Source organism: Gobius niger (genome assembly GCF_951799975.1).
Source record: "Gobius niger genome assembly, chromosome: 8".
NCBI lineage: Eukaryota > Metazoa > Chordata > Actinopteri > Gobiiformes > Gobiidae > Gobius > Gobius niger.
Window position 1 is genome coordinate 21,132,621 of NC_136859.1, and position 17,655 is coordinate 21,150,275.

The following is a 17,655-nucleotide window of genomic DNA, read 5'->3' on the forward strand; positions in this document are numbered from 1 at the left end:
TTGATCTTATGTTTTTAACTGAGACATGGCTCGACAAAAAACATTGGTAATGCAGTTCTCAGTGTAGTCACTTTTGTGTCTAGACTGTTTCATTGTTTGTAAACATTGGAGCTCTATGTCATAGTAGTAACAGTAATAAGATGTTTCCCCACATGTTATTCCTGTATTACATACTGACATTGCGTTTCACTGTATTTCTATAGATGCTTTAAATCATGCTGTGCAAATGTATTTTATATTGTAAAGTATGTCATTGTAATCTTAAAAAAGGACCCAGGAAGACTTGGTGCCATTAAATAGGCAGCTAATGGGGATCCGAATAAAACAATAAACACATGTTGAACTGTGTTGGATGTGGCATCAGTATCAGTGTATCAGTTATTAAAGTTACAGCCTGAATGTAGTTCCTCCTGTTCCTGCACCTTTTAATCTTCCTTCCACTGCCCACTTCCTGCCTCCTGCCGATGTCACTAACAAGGTAAGCAAGGACCATATACCCACCAGCGTTTATTGCCATCTTGTTGTTCTTGTTTTTCCATGTGTCAATGGTTCCCAATGTGTGGTCCTGGCCCTCAAGGACGCTGGAGTGGGGGTCGCAAGATGATTTCCTGACAATATTTTTGACATTGAGTTGGATTTATTTTTGATTGATCATTAAAACCTTCAATTATTATAAATATAAACATTTTACAGAGGGGGGTCCCAAGTTGTTGGTTAGGTAATTTCGGAGGCGGCCTGAAAAGTTTGGGAACTCCTGCTTTATGTAACCACAGAATTTTTTCATTGATGACTTACTGAATTGTGTGCACTGAATTTGACTGAGTAGAGATTACAGGTGACATGCTAGAGAACCTAGTGCTGTTCATGTGCAGAATGTCAGTGAGGCTACTCACAGCAAAGACCTGTCCGTCCATGGGAGTGGATCTCTCCTTCTGTGGTTCTCCCAGAGGTTTGTTTTTGCTGGAGAGTCTAAGGACGAGGGACACCCACGCGGCTCATCACCACCTGCTGCCGATGCTTATTTATATATATATACAAAACCATTAATTGATATAGACTTACAAAAAGTGTTCATTTATTTTAAATGTGAATGTTATGATGTTGCTTTATCTGATCATTTGTGTATGTTTTTTTTATATGTTTGATCAGATTTGAAGCTGAGGTAGCCTCAGTCAAACCTTGTCATACAGCACCATTGCTGACATGAGACGTACGACAGGGGATATGTGTCTTTTGTTGGTATAGTAGCCTATAGAAGAACACAATAGAGCCCAGCTGGGGCTGAGAGGGAAGATGTCCCTGCTTAGGCTGCCTTGGAACGCCCCACATTTCTTTGAAAAAAATGTATATATAAAGAAAAAGGACTTTGGATTTTGTTTGGCAAACTCTTTGTAGTGTCTATGACACCTTTGTAAATCTCACCAAATGGATTTACAAATACGTTTGTTTTGTCATTAGCACAATAAACACATGTACAATCTGTTAATGATTCACCTTACAAACAAAGACAGTTGTCAAATAGGCTAATGATTATTTCATTACTGAGTCATATGTCTGTGAATTTTTTTTTTTTTTCTTCCAAAATGTAATTTTGGGAAAAACGTCTTGTGTAAATTAGGATTTTGTTCAAAAAGGCTACTATTGTTTCTTTCCCTGTCTCTAACTATTTCTCAAGATTCACTACTGAATAAAATAATACAGTACAATTATATTGTATTATATTAGCCGTTTTAAAACATAGAACACATTTTGCAAAGTGTTGCACCTGCCTCTGACGCTGTTAACACGTGCATCAACAGCAAAGCGTTGAAGTTTTTACAGGCTATCTCTCTGTCTTTGCTGGGGAGGTTGTGTCGTGGTACTGACGTGCCTTATTGGCCCAGCCCCCTGTATATTAAGGAAGAGTTGGAGAGCGAGTCCATGGTAATTGGTCTGCACGTTGGTAGAGGCGCATCAGAGCATCAGGTGCGCTCCGACGCGCATAGAGACAGACACGATTTAAACAAGAAGAGAAATCATTTGTTATTCCACATTTTTTTTAAATGGCACGGCACGACGAACAGCCACATCTTGTGTAAATCCATAGACTTTGAACCTCGACTATTTTTTAAACAACAAAACAAACAAACTGTGCCATGCGTAACGCAGCGACATCGTCTTAAGTTTGTTGCTCAAATACGTAAATATGAACTTGTCGGATGCTGTCTGGCTCTATGAGGAGCACTGGAACAATAGCCGAGCGGAGGAAGAAGACCAGAAACTTTTGTTTGGCATTGGCGCGGATAACTTCATCACGCTTGTCGTATTTGGACTAATCTTTACGCTCGGAGTGCTCGGTAACTCAATGGTCATCACGGTGTTGGCCAAAAGCAAGCCCGGAAAACCACGGAGCACAACCAACATTTTCATCCTCAATCTGAGCATAGCCGACCTCTCCTACCTGCTCTTTTGCATCCCTTTCCAATCAACAATTTACATGATGCCGACTTGGGTCCTCGGCTTGTTTATTTGCAAATTTATTCACTATTTCTTCACGGTGTCCATGCTTGTGAGCATTTTCACGCTCTCTGCCATGTCTGTGGACCGCTACATTGCCATCGTGCACTCAAGAAAGTCGTCATCCATCCGCGTGGCCAAGCATGCGTTAATTGGAGTGGTGGTCATTTGGATACTGTCGCTGGCCATGGCTGCGCCTATCATGTATTACCAGAACATTTTCCACGGGGGGGAGAACCACACGTACTGCTGGGAAGTGTGGCCGAACCAAAACCAGAAAAAGATTTATGTCGTGTGTACTTTTGTTTTTGGTTACGTGTTGCCCCTGCTCCTCATCTCCTTCTGTTACGCCAAGGTAGGCAGCAGTTTGACATATTTCCAACAGCTTTTCAGACTTTGGCAACAAAAGTTTTGATAATTTTTCCCCCCCTGTGCCTTTCAGGTTTTAAATCACTTGCACAAAAAGCTAAGAAACGTGTCCAAAAAGTCAGAGGCGTCAAAGAAAAAGGTATGAAAATGCATCATGTTTGGCCTTGGCGATCTGTTTATGTGATTGGAGCGGCAGTGAGGAGGAGCGATGGCCCACAAATCCAAAGGGTGACAGTTCAATCCCCGCTCCTGCGCATACGTGAGCAGATGAGAAATGGAATGGAAGTGACCTATACCACCTTGGCTGCATTGCATGTCTCTCTGTGTTCGTTACTTTAACAATAAAACACACATTTAGTGTTTTATCATTGCAACTATCAGGCCTATCTACAATATATTACACCCAACATTGCATATGGTTCATGTTGTGCCAACAAATACTCTATTGCAATTCATCATAATGTGATAGCTGCAGGCTGAAGTCATCCCATGTTTTCACATATGGTTTCACTCAAAGCAACTGTGCTCTGAGGGGACGTATACAGCACCACGGCTTCTGTGACCCTGTATTGCAGCATGATGGTCTAAGCTGAGGCTGCACCATATAAATGCAGCCATTTCCTTCAATTAGGCAATGGACCATAATCTTTCATGAAGTTCAAACAGTGTTCATATTGATATTAAAAGGCTTATCTCTGAAAGTTCAGTAGGTCTCCCAAAGCCCTAGTAGAAGTTTTGATTAAAAGCCAGTCTGTAATGAAGGTTCACAACCCTATTTGTCATCTCCTGTTGTCTATGGCCTCACACAGCGGCTCGCATTGATAGCTCGTGTCATTGTAATTTAATATTTCTCACAACCCTTTATTACTTAAGCAGGCTTTCTCAATAATCTGATGATTTATGTGCGGGTACTTGGAGAGCGCAGCGATGATGGAGTCGGCAGAGGCAGAGGGAAACGCGATGTGACAGCTGTGTGACAAATAACTTGCAAGGATCCCAATAAACCCGCACAACTTATTGGCAAGCCTGGGAGCTACTGTTAAACTATAACTAAAGTGCATAAATCACAGCTAACAAACTGGGGATATGGCAAGGAAGTTGTAGATCAAATTGGCATAACAACCATATTAGCTTCTAAACCTTTATTTGATTTGCTTGAAAGCCAACTAAAATGTAATTTTTAAAATTCTTATTGCATTTTCTTTGTCAACAAAATATCTGCCCTCTTGCTGCTTTTCCTGATGTTACGGTCTGGCAACAATATTCAAGCCAGTGACCTATGGGAGCTAAATTAGTCACACAGTGTCATGTGTATCTTTTAGGAGAGAAACCGCTCTGCGTAGTTTGTGTGAAATCTCAGCCGTGTTCCAGATGACTTGTATACTTTTTGAAAACTCATATCGACTTGCTCATTGAATCATTGCCTGAATGACCTTTACACTAGATGCTCATCCTGGTGCAAGTATTTTTATGTGGGCTTGGAACTTGACATGATGCCACACTAATTTAAAACTGCTGCTGAAAACTGGGATTGTTTTTTTTTAGCTTTTATGTGACATGACTTTGCTTATCCAACCCGCTGCAATAATCGAAGTTTAGAATGGGCACAGACTGGTTTGTGACCTTTTGAAAACTGTATATGGTGGTTAATCAAAGGCTAATCTCCTGCTGTCTCCTACAGTCTGCTTCCAATTGCATTTTATTTGGAAAAACATTATACGCTAGATGCTCTTTCTGCCACATGCCTTTTTTTTGGTATTGGCAGAATACGTGCGCTTTTAGCCTTGAACTGTGTGAACAGATTAGTTAGATTATGTTTGATCGCTGCTTTGCTTGATCATATCTGTCACAAGAGAAATAGCTTCATGTCCTCCATGTCCGTCCTTGGTGGAAAGTTGGACATTTGTACAAATAAGAGCTTAATCAATACAGGTCTTGGGGCTCAGTGGGCTCTGACTGTGAAAAATTATGTCAGAGGCACCTGCCAAGAGCAAGGTTACTCCCACCACTGTTGTGCAATACATCTCAGTGTGTCCTCATCAAGTCAGGGTGGCCTAATAGGAATCTAATTAGATGTATCCATTTTGGACAAGTTAAGTAGGAAAAAATGCACAACAATACTTGTCATGGCATCATCTTGTTCATCGTCTTAATGGAGACAACCGTGCTGGAGCTCATTTTAATTGGCTTGTAATCATGTGCATAAAGGATTCTTCAAGTAAAGAAGTCATAATGTAAATCCTGTTTTTCTCCCTGTGAGCCAGTCAGACATCCAGACGGTGCATACAGATGGTTATGGCTAATTATGAAAATTAATATTTGGCAATGTCTACTACATTTCTGTTGCATCTGTACGCAAAAGTGGTGACGAATTCCTCCGATAGCAAATGGCATATTGTCAGTGGTAATATAGACTTAATTGGTATCAGTATGCTGAAAGCCACTGCACTAAATGACATTTTAATTCACATCTAATTTGTCAGTACATTAGCAATTCAGAACAGTATATATTTACTAAAATGCTATTTTATTTACTCATAATGCTGGAAAGTAATGTATTCCTCTTTTCTGAATTATTTCCTTTACATTGGATACTGTTGCATTCCTGTGGTATGATGTCATGACGGACCGAAGTTTGTTAAAGCAGCTTGAAGTGGGCATGGAAGCTCAAAGCAGTACTAAGTAACTTGTTTATCTTAATAAATCCTTTTCATAGTCCCTCTGGGGGTAATACAAGGGTTAATGGGATGAATGGGGGGTCTTTCATCTCCCCCTGGTGTCTCTGTCCAGAGAACCACAGTTGCAGATTTTCCTTCTCCGACCCGGAGGCCCCAATACACATTAATGGGCTTAACTGCGGGCTAGTGTCACTTAAACAGTATTTACAGCCAGGTTTGAGTAAAAAAAAAAATCTCCATTGTGTAATTGGATGTACAATATCCCTCTCTCCCTTTGTCTTTTCTGTCAGCGTAGTATTTACTCTCACGGACAATTAATGAGTAAAAAAACTTAATATGCTACGACACCTGCAGTGGCGCTTATGGCCTCGAGGGGCATGAGTTACTTAGTACTGCTAACCCTAACCTTAAGCCCTAAACCTAAGGGTCTCGTATCCTATTACATTATGTACCTACAAAGTACTAATAATTCCATTGTGTATCTAACCCTTAGGTACAAGTTATTACAGATTGTTACAGAGCACATTACATTGTACTAAAATGTAGTTAGGTACAGTGTATTAAGGTAGTGTAAAATAAAGTGATACCAAATATTTTAGTCACTTTAGCAATTATTATTTCATGCTTTAGTTTACAATAATGCCTGCTGTATCAGTAAACACGGCTAAATGGAATACTCCTCCAGGTGTGATTTGATATATATTATTTAATCTATTTGTTTTTTTGTCCATGGCTAGACATGTCCCCCGTAGCTCCTTGCAGAATGGTTGTAGCAGTAAAGGCAGCCATCAATAGATCCTCCAACCAAAATATTTAGTATCCAATAAATTGACTTCAACTTTGTACAAGCCAGCATCATTTCTGTGCCCGGGAACACTTGAACTCTGGCCTTATTTATACACTCTTCTTGACCCATGGACTTCATCTTGTCGCTGTGTTCTTTCAGCAGTGGTTTCAATTTATAAAAACATTGACCTGCAAGTTTGGAAATTGGCTCCAAGGTCAAGTTGGGACGCTTTATTCTGCCTAGTAATATATCCACTCTCTTTAGAAAACCTGCTACGGTACAATGCGCTACACTGATACTGTGTTTTGAACATCAGCATTCACCACCGCTTCATAGATAAATGCTCTTTCATAAAAGAGACAAGCAATCAACCTTGCACTGAATCCAATACTTGCATCAATAGGTGAGGTTTTATAAGCCCAGACCACTGATGCCCCTCTTTACATGTACTCTTCTTTTTATGTAAAAACAAAACATTGTACCAGATTGCTACCATGAACTGCAGTGCATGTCCTAACCAGATGAGTGCCTGTTGCCACATAATAGCACCACTGAAAGAAATCTTTATGTTGTGTCCTGAACTTCAGGTCCAACCACTTTTGTGCAAAAACACTTTTTTATATATATTTGCTGTCAGTATGACTAAGGCCTCAGACTTAGTAGTATTTTCTTTGAAGCTAGCAATAACCACCAAATGCAGAAAAAACATATATTCAGTTGTTGACTTTTATTTGGTAGCAAATGTATCCTTTCACAAGCATCCCCTGGGGCACAGAGACAGAAGGCGGCTTAACAGCTAGAATTGGGTATCATCTGTTTTCAGTCATCCTAAAAACAATAATCGTAAATAACGTAATGGACTATTACATGAATACAGTTGCATTTTTGCATTTTTTATATATATAAATGAAAATAATCATTGGCTGCTCTTATTCCCTCTTGTCCAACACAAGGTTCTGTTTATGTGGGCTTCCGCTATGTCCCCAGAGCAAAGACTTAAAAAATGAAAATATGTCCAATGAAAGCGTTGTCCTTCACACACTGTTAGCTACTGAAGTCGTTCCCATGCTACATCAACAATGTGTTTGTTGTGCTTCAAGATTGGTATTTAGAAAGAGCAAGAACAACCTATCCTTCTCATTCAGTCTGTGGCATTTCTCTTTTTTGCAGCATGTTGTCGCTCACAATATTAAAGTGTACTTTGATGAGTAAGAAGGGGCACAACAGGAGTCCGCTGACTGACAATATTCAGGGAGAGGTCAACATTTCAAAAACGTTGAAAAGTATTGATGTGAAAATCCTTTATTTTGTTGGAGCTAACTCTTTCCATTACATTAGACAGATAATAATCATATTTGCAACTCATAGACATAGACAAAGTAGTGGTGGGTAGCATCAAAATGGCCCAAAGACATATCAAGCTAATGATCCAGTTTCAGGGGAGTCGAGTGAAGTTTGGCATTTTGATGTACAGTATGTTTTGTCTCTGGAGTTCTAGGATGGTTTCATTGCACCAGAATGGCGGATTAGGAGTTGGGAAAGCTGTGTCTCATAGTTCGCATCACTCAAATTAAAATTGTAATGAACGTCTTGTTATCCCCCTCGGCTGGGAGCAAAGGGGGTTGGAAATAAATGACTGTCATGGGCCTCTGGAAATTAGGTTTAATGCGGTTGTGGAATTGAAGGATATTGTTAGGGGATGTGAATACTGAAAATGAGCAGGTCAGTGTTTTGAAGAAATAGATTGTTCGAGAGAAAAATAATAAATGAGTAGAAGAAGGAAGATCTGCACTAAAACAACAATAAAAAACAAAACAAAACATCAGATCTTTAAGTATGATTGTATTTGCTCAAAATGAAAGCAACAATGCAATGATTTTTTTTTCCTTTTCTAAATTTGACTGAAGATTAAGATGATTTAGGAATAAAGCGTACTTGCGTGTGACCCCATTTCTTACCTAACTTATAACTAATCTATTATTATTATTATTATGCAAAATCGACTTTTTCAAGCTTTACATCATGTTATTATGTCACTCCCTCATTAAAACATGCCTGAAGTGTTGCCTTGGCACATTCACGTATTTTTGAGTAATCTGTAAAAACTCTGATGGCAGCCATTTTAGGTGTAGCTTTTTGCCTGAGTCCTCCTAGGAACGCCCCTACCTCCTGGAGACGCCTCCAAGCTTTCGTCACCAGCCGAGTAACCAACCACTGCTCCTCAGCAGAACCCCCTCCCCACTGATGCCACAGACAGCGTGTGGAGGGGGCGTGTCGGAAAGGGTCAGAGGTTCTTAAAGAGACAGAGGCCTACAAGACATTCGCTACAGCCATTTTGAAAGGCAACAGGAGGTTTCGTCATCATTGTAGTGTGATATAGACTGGTGCTATGTGATTGAAAAAAGCATAATACCCCCTCTTTAATTCATGCCGTCCTCATATTTGAAGAGTTTAGTGGTGCTAGGCTATTGCTAGGCTAGCGCATGTCTATGGTAGTAGCTTGCATTAAAAACCTCATTCAAAATCAATATCATGGGGTAGTCCTCCAAACGTTGCCATATCTGATTTGCAGAAAGCTCCTTTGTGAATTCCACGTGTAGTAACGCCGGCCGCAGGTAAACAAACTACTGTAGATCCGGTATCCTAGCAGATCACTCCGCCGCTGCGCAGCTTGCAACTAGGAAGCTGATGCTGCTCAAATATAAGTTATTTTAAATGCAAAATGGTTATATTTCAAAACTCATTCAGTCAACACAGACATTTATATCGGTAGTCTGGTGTTATAAGTGATTTGCCTCAGGTGGGTCAGCCTGTTTTTAATGCAGGCTGCTAGTTACCATAGACATGCGCTAGCCTAGCACTAGCCTAGCACCACTAAACTCTTCAAATATAAGGACTAATTAAAAAAAAGAAAACATCTCTCCAGAAATCAACAATACTCTGGATAACTAGGAAATTAGGCCCTATGTCAAAAATCCTGAAATATCCCTTTAATATAGTATGTTTCACCCCAAGCAAAGGCAGTTTAATTAGATTAAGAAAAAAACATGATCTGAGTGTCAGATTCCCCCTTTAAAATGATTTGCTCTTGTGTCACATCATTCTGTGTGTTTAAAGCTGGGTATTAAGCTACTTTGGCCATTCATAACCATTATTTGATTTTGAACACACATTTTTATAGATGACTGTTCAGCTGTGAACACCAGATTATTTGAAAATCTAATCTCTGAAATCATTTTTTCCCCCTTGATCAGTATCAGATCAGAGTCAGGATGCTGGACTGGAGCACAAAGCTAAAGGAGGCATGACCTGTATTTGTAATGAAGTTTTAGTGACAGTATAGTTGAAGTAATATGTGCAATAAAAAGTGATGTTTTGTTAAAGATCACCATCTAAACAATATATGAACTTGTGAACCGTGCAGATTTTAAGAAATCAGCTCTCTTATCGCCCTCACTGTTGTATTTTCATGACATTATTGGCTTGTGCTGATTCCATTCAATTTGACTGCACGTCTAGTTTATTGCACAACACGCCTCATGCAACAGCGGGGGATTAGCTGATAACAATGAAGCAATGTGACGAATCATAAACAATGGAGAGTGTTATCTTTTTGAAAATGACACAAGTACACTTAGCATCTTGGCTCTGTCTATCAGTGACTCACCAAATGCAATAATTTTACAATTAGCCCCATAGGGAACATGATTTCGACTAGAGTTTGCTCATCCCGATGCAAAGAGGTGCAGAAAACCCCCCTCCTGTAAATGACAAGTGCAATCAAATCTCAAATATTATGCACCTTGCTGACTCGAGCAGGCTTATAAGAGCATGAATGAATCATTCATGTTCTCGGGGCACAGTGCTGTAGTAAAGTCTTTAGGAAAAGAATCCCATCCATTTTCTCTCTTTGATTTGGCTTTGGCCGTATATATGCGACCGTACGGCCAAGGGGAGAAAAGCTATAATAAGTAAAAACCATATATAAAGTCAAGCCGGGCCAAAAGGAGATTACGGATAGTCTCACAGCTAAAGTTGATGCAATCAGTGGGGCTGAACATTAGAATTCAAGCATAGGCCACAAGCCTATTTGAGGTATTTGAAGAATGGAAATTTAGACAAGAATGCACGAGAATACATAAACCATTCGGCCTGCGAGATGATTTAATGTGGCCCTTTGAGGAACATGACTTCCTGAGCATGTAAAAAAAAAGTACATCTCTAGCCCATTCCTGTGCGGAGTTATGGATTTTTAACAAAATAAACAGTTTGCTCACTACAGCCACTAGGGGGCAGCTTAAATTAAAAAAGGAAAGAATTCTTCACGTGTCCAGCAGAGGGCACATAAGAGCTCAGGATATAAACAACATATCATAGCCATGTGGTAAATGGTCAGTCGGCCCACGGCGGCTGTGGCAACAATTGAGTGTGGAGTGAATGGATAATGACTTTATGTAGCACTTTGAGAAACATGCGACACAGGCTGATAAAGCGCAATAAGGGTAAGATGTTGTTATTTATTAGACCACAGTCCTTTACAACATATGCGGCCCCGAACCGAACCGGCCCCGGTACCGAACTTGCTTACCCCTAAGGCTTCAATCATCTTCTGTATTCTGTAGTTGAAGCGTCGAACGTTTCGCCTCTCATCCAAAAGGCTTCGTCAGCGCACTAAAGTTCAGTTCACTTCAGATAAAGACCATAATTCACATAGAAGATGACTCAAAAACCTTCATTGAAGATGGACAACTCCTGTACAACTGAGAGCCTACACAGACTTCTTATTTTGTATCAAAAACCTGCACTAGAGTTGGTTCAGGGAGTGTTCGTTCTCCTTTGCTCCTGTGTCATTACTCATGATGTTAAAGCCTGAATATTTCTCACACTGATGAAGGGCTGATCTGACACCCAAAATGTCACAGCAGTGGTGCGTATAATAATAAAAGATTGGGTGCATATAAGCTGTGCGGATTTTGTCCCACCGTTTTTCGGATGCTGCACACCTGTTTTCTTCGATGTGCCTGCTTAATTTTCACCAGGAATTTTTCGAATACAAAATAAATCTTTTATCCACCGCTGCCTCAACCACAACTTCCTGTTTCTCTCCACAGACGGCCCAAACGGTGCTGGTGGTGGTGGTGGTCTTCTGTATCTCCTGGCTGCCTCACCACGTGGTGCACCTCTGGGTGGAGTTCGGGACGTTCCCCCTGAACCAGGCCTCCTTCGTGCTGCGCGTGGCCGCCCACTGCCTGGCCTACAGCAACTCGTCGGTCAACCCGGTCATCTACGCCTTCCTGTCCGAGAACTTCAGGAAAGCGTACAAGCAAGTGTTCAAATGCCAGATCGGTACGAGCGACTCCCCACTTAACAATATCAAGGAGATACGTAGCAAGCCGGAAACGCCGCCGTCCACTAACTGCACCAATGTTTGACTTGTGAGGGGGAGGGGAATGATCGTGCTCGAATTTGAAATCAGCAGTACTATTCCACATAAGTGCTGTTTGTTATATTGGGACTTTGGGAGAGAATTTATCATTTTATGTTAAAGAATGTTCTCATTTTCTCAAAATCACTATTACGAAATATATTTATATATGTATGTTTTTTACCCCCATTTCCTGTTCCCATTACAGTTTACACGTCTGTCAAAAACATTAGTAAACACTTTCTAATCAAATCTAATAAACTGTACACTGCAGCTAATTTTAATTTTGCAATATATATATATATTTTTTTTCTGTCGATTTTTGATCCAGGCTCTATCTATCAATGCCTGGGACTGGTACAAAACATTCTCTAGCTTGTGATCCTTTGTGGCTTTATGAAAAAAAACAACAACAAAAAACTTTCTGTAATGTGAAAGACAATGTGTGCACCTGTAAAATTGCTGTCATATTGGCTTGTGTAATATACCAAGTGATTGTATATCTAGCTTCACTCTATATTCGAATGCCTTTTTTTTTCCAGATTGTGTCGTGCTGTATGACTGAGCCTGGCTTTTGGACACTTCTAATGCACCCTTTATGTCCATGGGAATACTCCGACAGGACAGCCAATGGGAGAGAAGGATTAACAATGTTCTCTCTATATGTGATGTGCCAAGCCGTCTCCGCCGCAGCCTTACCTCCTGGTGTTCACAGTGCACTCTTATAAGATGATTCACTAACTTATCAGCTTATTCGGTGCATCACCAATGGAGGGGTAAAGCTTTTGAAATGTGCAGGTAAAATGGACTAAATAAGGTAATGCCACGCATTATATCGAAGTTCTGAACGGGACAACGACTTTGTATAGGGATTTAATCTTTACTTGTTTTGGAGAGACAGGAGAAATAGTGGACCATGAAATAATTTGTTAGATTGTGACACTATGAAAAAGTGAACTTATTTTGTAGATCGGTTTATTGTAAGTTTATATGGAGCTTCTTCTGTATTCAGATGGACTAGCGATTTATTTTAGGCTCTTCTCCTACAGTAGCTAACGAGAAAAATCTCCCTGCCTCCCAAAGGACTTTTATGACATTTCCTTTAGCAGGTCACTGTCTGGAGACTTGGCACCTTTACACAGTTTTGTGTCCCTATTGTCCTTGACTATGAGGGCTGCAGCTTGCAATTTTTTTGTAAATCAATCGGTCCTGCATTTAAAGGGATATTTGAGGATTTTTGACATAGGGCCTAATTTCCTAGTTATCCAGAGTTTTGTTGATTTCTGGAGATATGCATATATAAGAGTTAAGTGGTGCTAGGCTAATGCTAGGCTAGCGCATGTCTATGGTAACTAGTAGCCTGCATTAAAAACAGTCTGACCCAAGAACAGTGCACCTGAGGCAAATCACTTATAACACCAGACTACCGATATAAATGTCTGTGTTGACTGAATCATTTTTAAATACAACAATTTTGCATTTAACATAACTTATATTTGCGCAGCATCAGCTTCCTGGTTGTAAGCTACGCAGCTTACAGGAGTGATCTGCTAGGTTACCGTAGTTTGTTTACCTGCGTCCAAAATTACTACATGTGGAATTCACAAAGGAGCTTTCTACAAATCAGATATGGCAACGTTTGGAGGATAACCTGATGATTTTGAAGAGGTTCTTAATGCAGGCTACCAGTTACCATAGACATCCGCTAGCCTAGCACTAGCCTAGCACAACTAAACTCTTCAAATATAAAGACTGCATGAATAAAAAAAAAAGGAAATGAGGCCCTGTGTCAAAAATCCAATGTCATTTCTTGTTTAGAGTCTGTATATGTAGTGCATGAATTAAGTATTGTTTTAAATTAGCTTAAAAAATGGCATATTGCATATACTATCCTTGTACAGTGGATATGATGGTCCATTATTTTTTACTGTCGCTGCCAAACTATATGAGCACATGAACAAAATGACAAGTAGTTCAACCGAGGTGCTCTTTCATCACTTACACTCATGTCTGCCTATATTTATTGTACAATAATAATGTATAGTTTACTTTCACTAAAAATGTTCATTATTTGCCTCAACAAAACCAACAAAGTCAATCTATTCACACAGTGGGAAGAAGAAAAAAAAAACTCCTTTGTGAAAATGTAATGTGGAATGTGTATTTGCTCGTCTTGATGCTTTATTAAATCCCATGTGGCTTCTTCTCATTTGACCACATTTCTCTTTTGGAAATGGGAATCTGTGAAACAAAGGGCCTCTCGTGTGGAAATAGGATGATAGTTTCTCTAAAAGAGTGTGTCTGCAGAAACACCCCCGTCACCTCTCTTGTGAAGTCGCAGTGCCTTGTGGCCATTTAAGAGAAAAGAGTTTGTTCTCTGGAGTCGGGGTTTAGGCTGATTACACAGTGGTGGACATTTCCTGGCATCCAATTACTCCAATGGGTCCTAAGTGCACAACAAAAAGCTGCTCCGGGTGCTACCTTGCACCCTTGAAAGCCTAGAAAGCACAATTAAGCACTTCAACATAATTAAGTTTAAGTACGCTGTAAGCTAGTTTTCTAAATCATCGTAAAGAATATCTGTCACTTGTTAAACTTACTTGATAATGAATAAATGAATAAATAAATCCAAACTCAAATCATTTGAGTTTAGGCTGAGCGAAAAGGATATAACTCTTTCCAAGTGTGAGTTTGTTGTTCAGCTAAAACCATAAATTCCAGCCTGTATTTGGAAAGACAACAGTTAATCACTTATTATGTGCATTATCTGTCATTTGGGTGCGCATACATGATATATTCCATTCCTGCGTTGCAATCCATGACAGGATGACAAGGTTTCTGCATCTAAATGGACAAAATCAAAACTATTACTCAGTGGGACAAGTCAAGGTCAAGGTTAGATTTGATTAAAGTCAAAGTGGTCAGAGATAAAGTATATAAAGTGTTGATAATGAGAATAAGGATGTCGCTAACAATAACGTGTAACATTAGATGTAATTAGCTTGATATAGGACGTTTGCATATGTAAGCAGAGAGTCAGGAGGGCTGTTTTAAACCCATTCTCCTTGAAGAGCCACTTCAGCAAGATCAGCCGTAAATATTCATTAACAAGTAAATCAGCTGTCTTTTTGGTCCCGCTCAAGCTCATTAAATAACAGCAATTAGACGAATTGCGTGAACCCATGAGTGGAAAGAAATATGGCCACAATCCCAAACGAATAAAAGGAGGGTTATTGCCTCTCTTTGTGATTGGAGACTGACATTTTGACTTGAAATACTTGTCCACACAGCCTAAAAACAAACAAAAACATATTTCTGGGACGCGTGAAAGGAGTTTTTGTTTACTTTAGGGGAGGCGGTGCAGTTTGATCTGCTCTGACTCATTGTCATCATTGTGTCAAGTGACCTGTGGGGAAAGAGTGACTGGTGGATGGAGAGGCGGTTGGTGCCAGCTATTGCCCCCGTTCAATATTATGTTTTTGTTTCTATTGCAAAAGAAACACGGAGGTCAAGGACTAGGCAAGGCAAGGCAAGGCTACACGGGTTTACTTGGAGATATGAAAAAGGTAGATTTCTCATAGATATATGACTGCAGTATTTTCCCCTCTGTGCTGAATCCTTTCTCTGGGTTGCATTGGATTGACATGGCCAGTGCAGACGACCCCTCCAGTACAGAGCCAATTATCACAGCTATGTCATCCTATTCCCAGAAACATCTCAAAGGGACATGGTGGGCTTCCTCTGCCGGAGAGTGTGCACTGCCTCAGGAGCACTTAGGAAACTTTTGCCTTGGCACTCTTCACGCTCTTGAACGATTACAAGTGAGGAGCAGCATGGCAAAGTGACTATCAGCGATGCATTATTAGCAGTGGTTGTCAAACTGGTGGTACTCAGGTCATGTGCAATTTTAGAAAGTTTGAAGTATCTCTTTTTTCAGGGTCGTCCTGGCCTCAAGAGGGAACTGTAAGTTTAGTACAACCATTTTAAAAAGACACAATGGTCAATGCCAAGGCCTAAATGAGTTTAAAGATCCTTTATTGGTAGAAGCAAAGGCACATTCTGGGAATATTTTTTGTTGAGTCAGGGGAAATAGCATCTGTTTTTACAATGTAGAGTGCCGAAGAGGGAGTACTTTCCCCCCCTTGAGTAATCTCTTGTTTCTTCACCTTCGCCCTAATGTTTTTGTATAGTCTTACATCTTCAGAACGCAATTGAGCCTCCGATCGCCGGGCACTTGGTTGTCCATGCATAGAGTTGCGTCGCACTTCATTTCACTGTTAGTTTGGTGATGCTCGGCAAATGCCTGATCAGTATTCACGGTAGATGGTGCCCTCAAGGCTCTGCAATGTCCCTGATGAGCTGTTCCCTCTCCAGCGCTGCTACTTAGAAATCAGTTATCCTTAATAACGCTGATCGAGACACCTTGCAACAATAGCAGGAATATTAATGTACTTGTGACAGGGTGCAAACGATCATGGATAGGTGTATAGATGTTGAAGACAGCCTGGGAGCAGAATGTATGTTTTTTTTTTATTCTAGAGATTATACTGTGCCATGTTTGGCCTTATATAGTGGTGACATGTCCCCTTCCCCCTGGTCCCCCCTGGTCTGGGGCTGGAGCTCCCCCCTCGAAAAATCTGAATGCTCTGGTCCGTCTCGGTCCGCTCATATGGAAATGCCCCTATTAAGTTCCTTAGTGAGTATTTTTTCATTAGTTGCCATGGTGACAGTAGCCAATCCTAGAACAGGTGACAGTGGTTGGGCATTTCTTTCAGAGTTTCAAAGGGGAGCAAATAGAGATTCCTGTAATTAAAAAACAAAACATTGCAGTGCCTGATACAGGTTAATCCCAGATCAGACTGGTGCATACTATATTTGTGTCATTGGGCAAGACACTTGGCCCATCTTTCCAAATTTCAATGAATACAAGTGAAATAGGCCAGGCTACTTATACAGTTGAGTGCAATACATTTGTTCAATTCAATGCACTATTTACATTTCTGAATGAGTTTAGCCCGCCTATCCATTGTTAGAGGGATTCTCTGTCTGCAACAAAGGTTAGCCTAAATGGAAAATAAAGACAGATACCGTATGGCCGCTGGATTTATGGCATGCATTGGGTTACACACAGTCAGATGATTTAGTATTGATCTTAAATTTCATGTCTCTGACCTTAATCTTGAAGTTTCCTCAACATTTTTAAGTCATATTTTCTCGCTCCCTATGTCATAAAAATCAATAGAGTTCTGCCTTATCCATCAAACAACTATGGTCTAGACTCTAGAGGCGGTTCATTTTTCACAGTTATCTTTCTAAGAAAACTTTGCAAGTGTGGTCTGGAACTCAGACAGACTACATGTGAGTAATTTTTAGCAGATAATACTTCATCTTAATTAAGTAACCCAAAATGAAATGAAGTAACCCCATAAAAGATTTCTCCTCAGATAGCAGAAATGTCCACGTGCAGCCACCTTTTTCCTGTCTACAGGAAATTGGATTGCGTGAATATCATAAACCACCAGTTGCCTAATTTGAAAAGATAATGGTAATGCCAAACACTGGCGCCACCTGCTGGTAATATATGAGGAATCAACCAACTATAAGTGAGATGTTTTCTTTGGAGTCTCCAATTGCTAGTCATTAATACAGCTAAATATTAGGGAAGATGCATTACTTTCAAGTGCCATCTGCACATTTGCAACTCAAGCATATAATCTTATTTCAATCACTTGTACATTCTATCTAATAATTGTAGATAATCGACACCAACAAATATATTCAGAGCTTCATTTTTAGGTAGTCTGAATGTGTGTGTTTGGAATAAACACTCATGTTAAATGCTTCGAATGTGAAAAGGACCGCTCAGAAAAAGGATACAGCAGCAATCCATACTGAAGGTT

The 17,655-nt window shown here is 40.1% G+C and overlaps 1 protein-coding gene across 1 annotated transcript; it reads left to right on the top strand.

Moving 5' to 3' along the window:
• Positions 1-1,940: 1,940 nt before the first annotated feature.
• LOC306966378 (galanin receptor type 1-like) lies at positions 1,941-12,621 on the top strand. The gene is made up of 3 exons (XM_079561126.1): positions 1,941-2,851; positions 2,939-3,004; positions 11,442-12,621. The coding sequence occupies exons 1-3, from the start codon at positions 2,186-2,188 to the stop codon at positions 11,760-11,762; spliced, it is 1,053 nt and encodes a 350-aa protein (XP_079417252.1). The 5' UTR covers positions 1,941-2,185; the 3' UTR covers positions 11,763-12,621.
• Positions 12,622-17,655: the final 5,034 nt, after the last annotated feature.

Coding starts and splice junctions, on each gene's coding strand:
- LOC306966378 (XM_079561126.1), top strand. CDS start 2,186: ATGAACTTGTCGGATGCTGTCTGGCTCTATGAGGAGCACTGGAACAAT. Junction 2,852..2,938: donor TCTCCTTCTGTTACGCCAAG/GTAGGCAGCAGT, acceptor TGTGCCTTTCAG/GTTTTAAATCACTTGCACAA. Junction 3,005..11,441: donor CAGAGGCGTCAAAGAAAAAG/GTATGAAAATGC, acceptor TTCTCTCCACAG/ACGGCCCAAACGGTGCTGGT.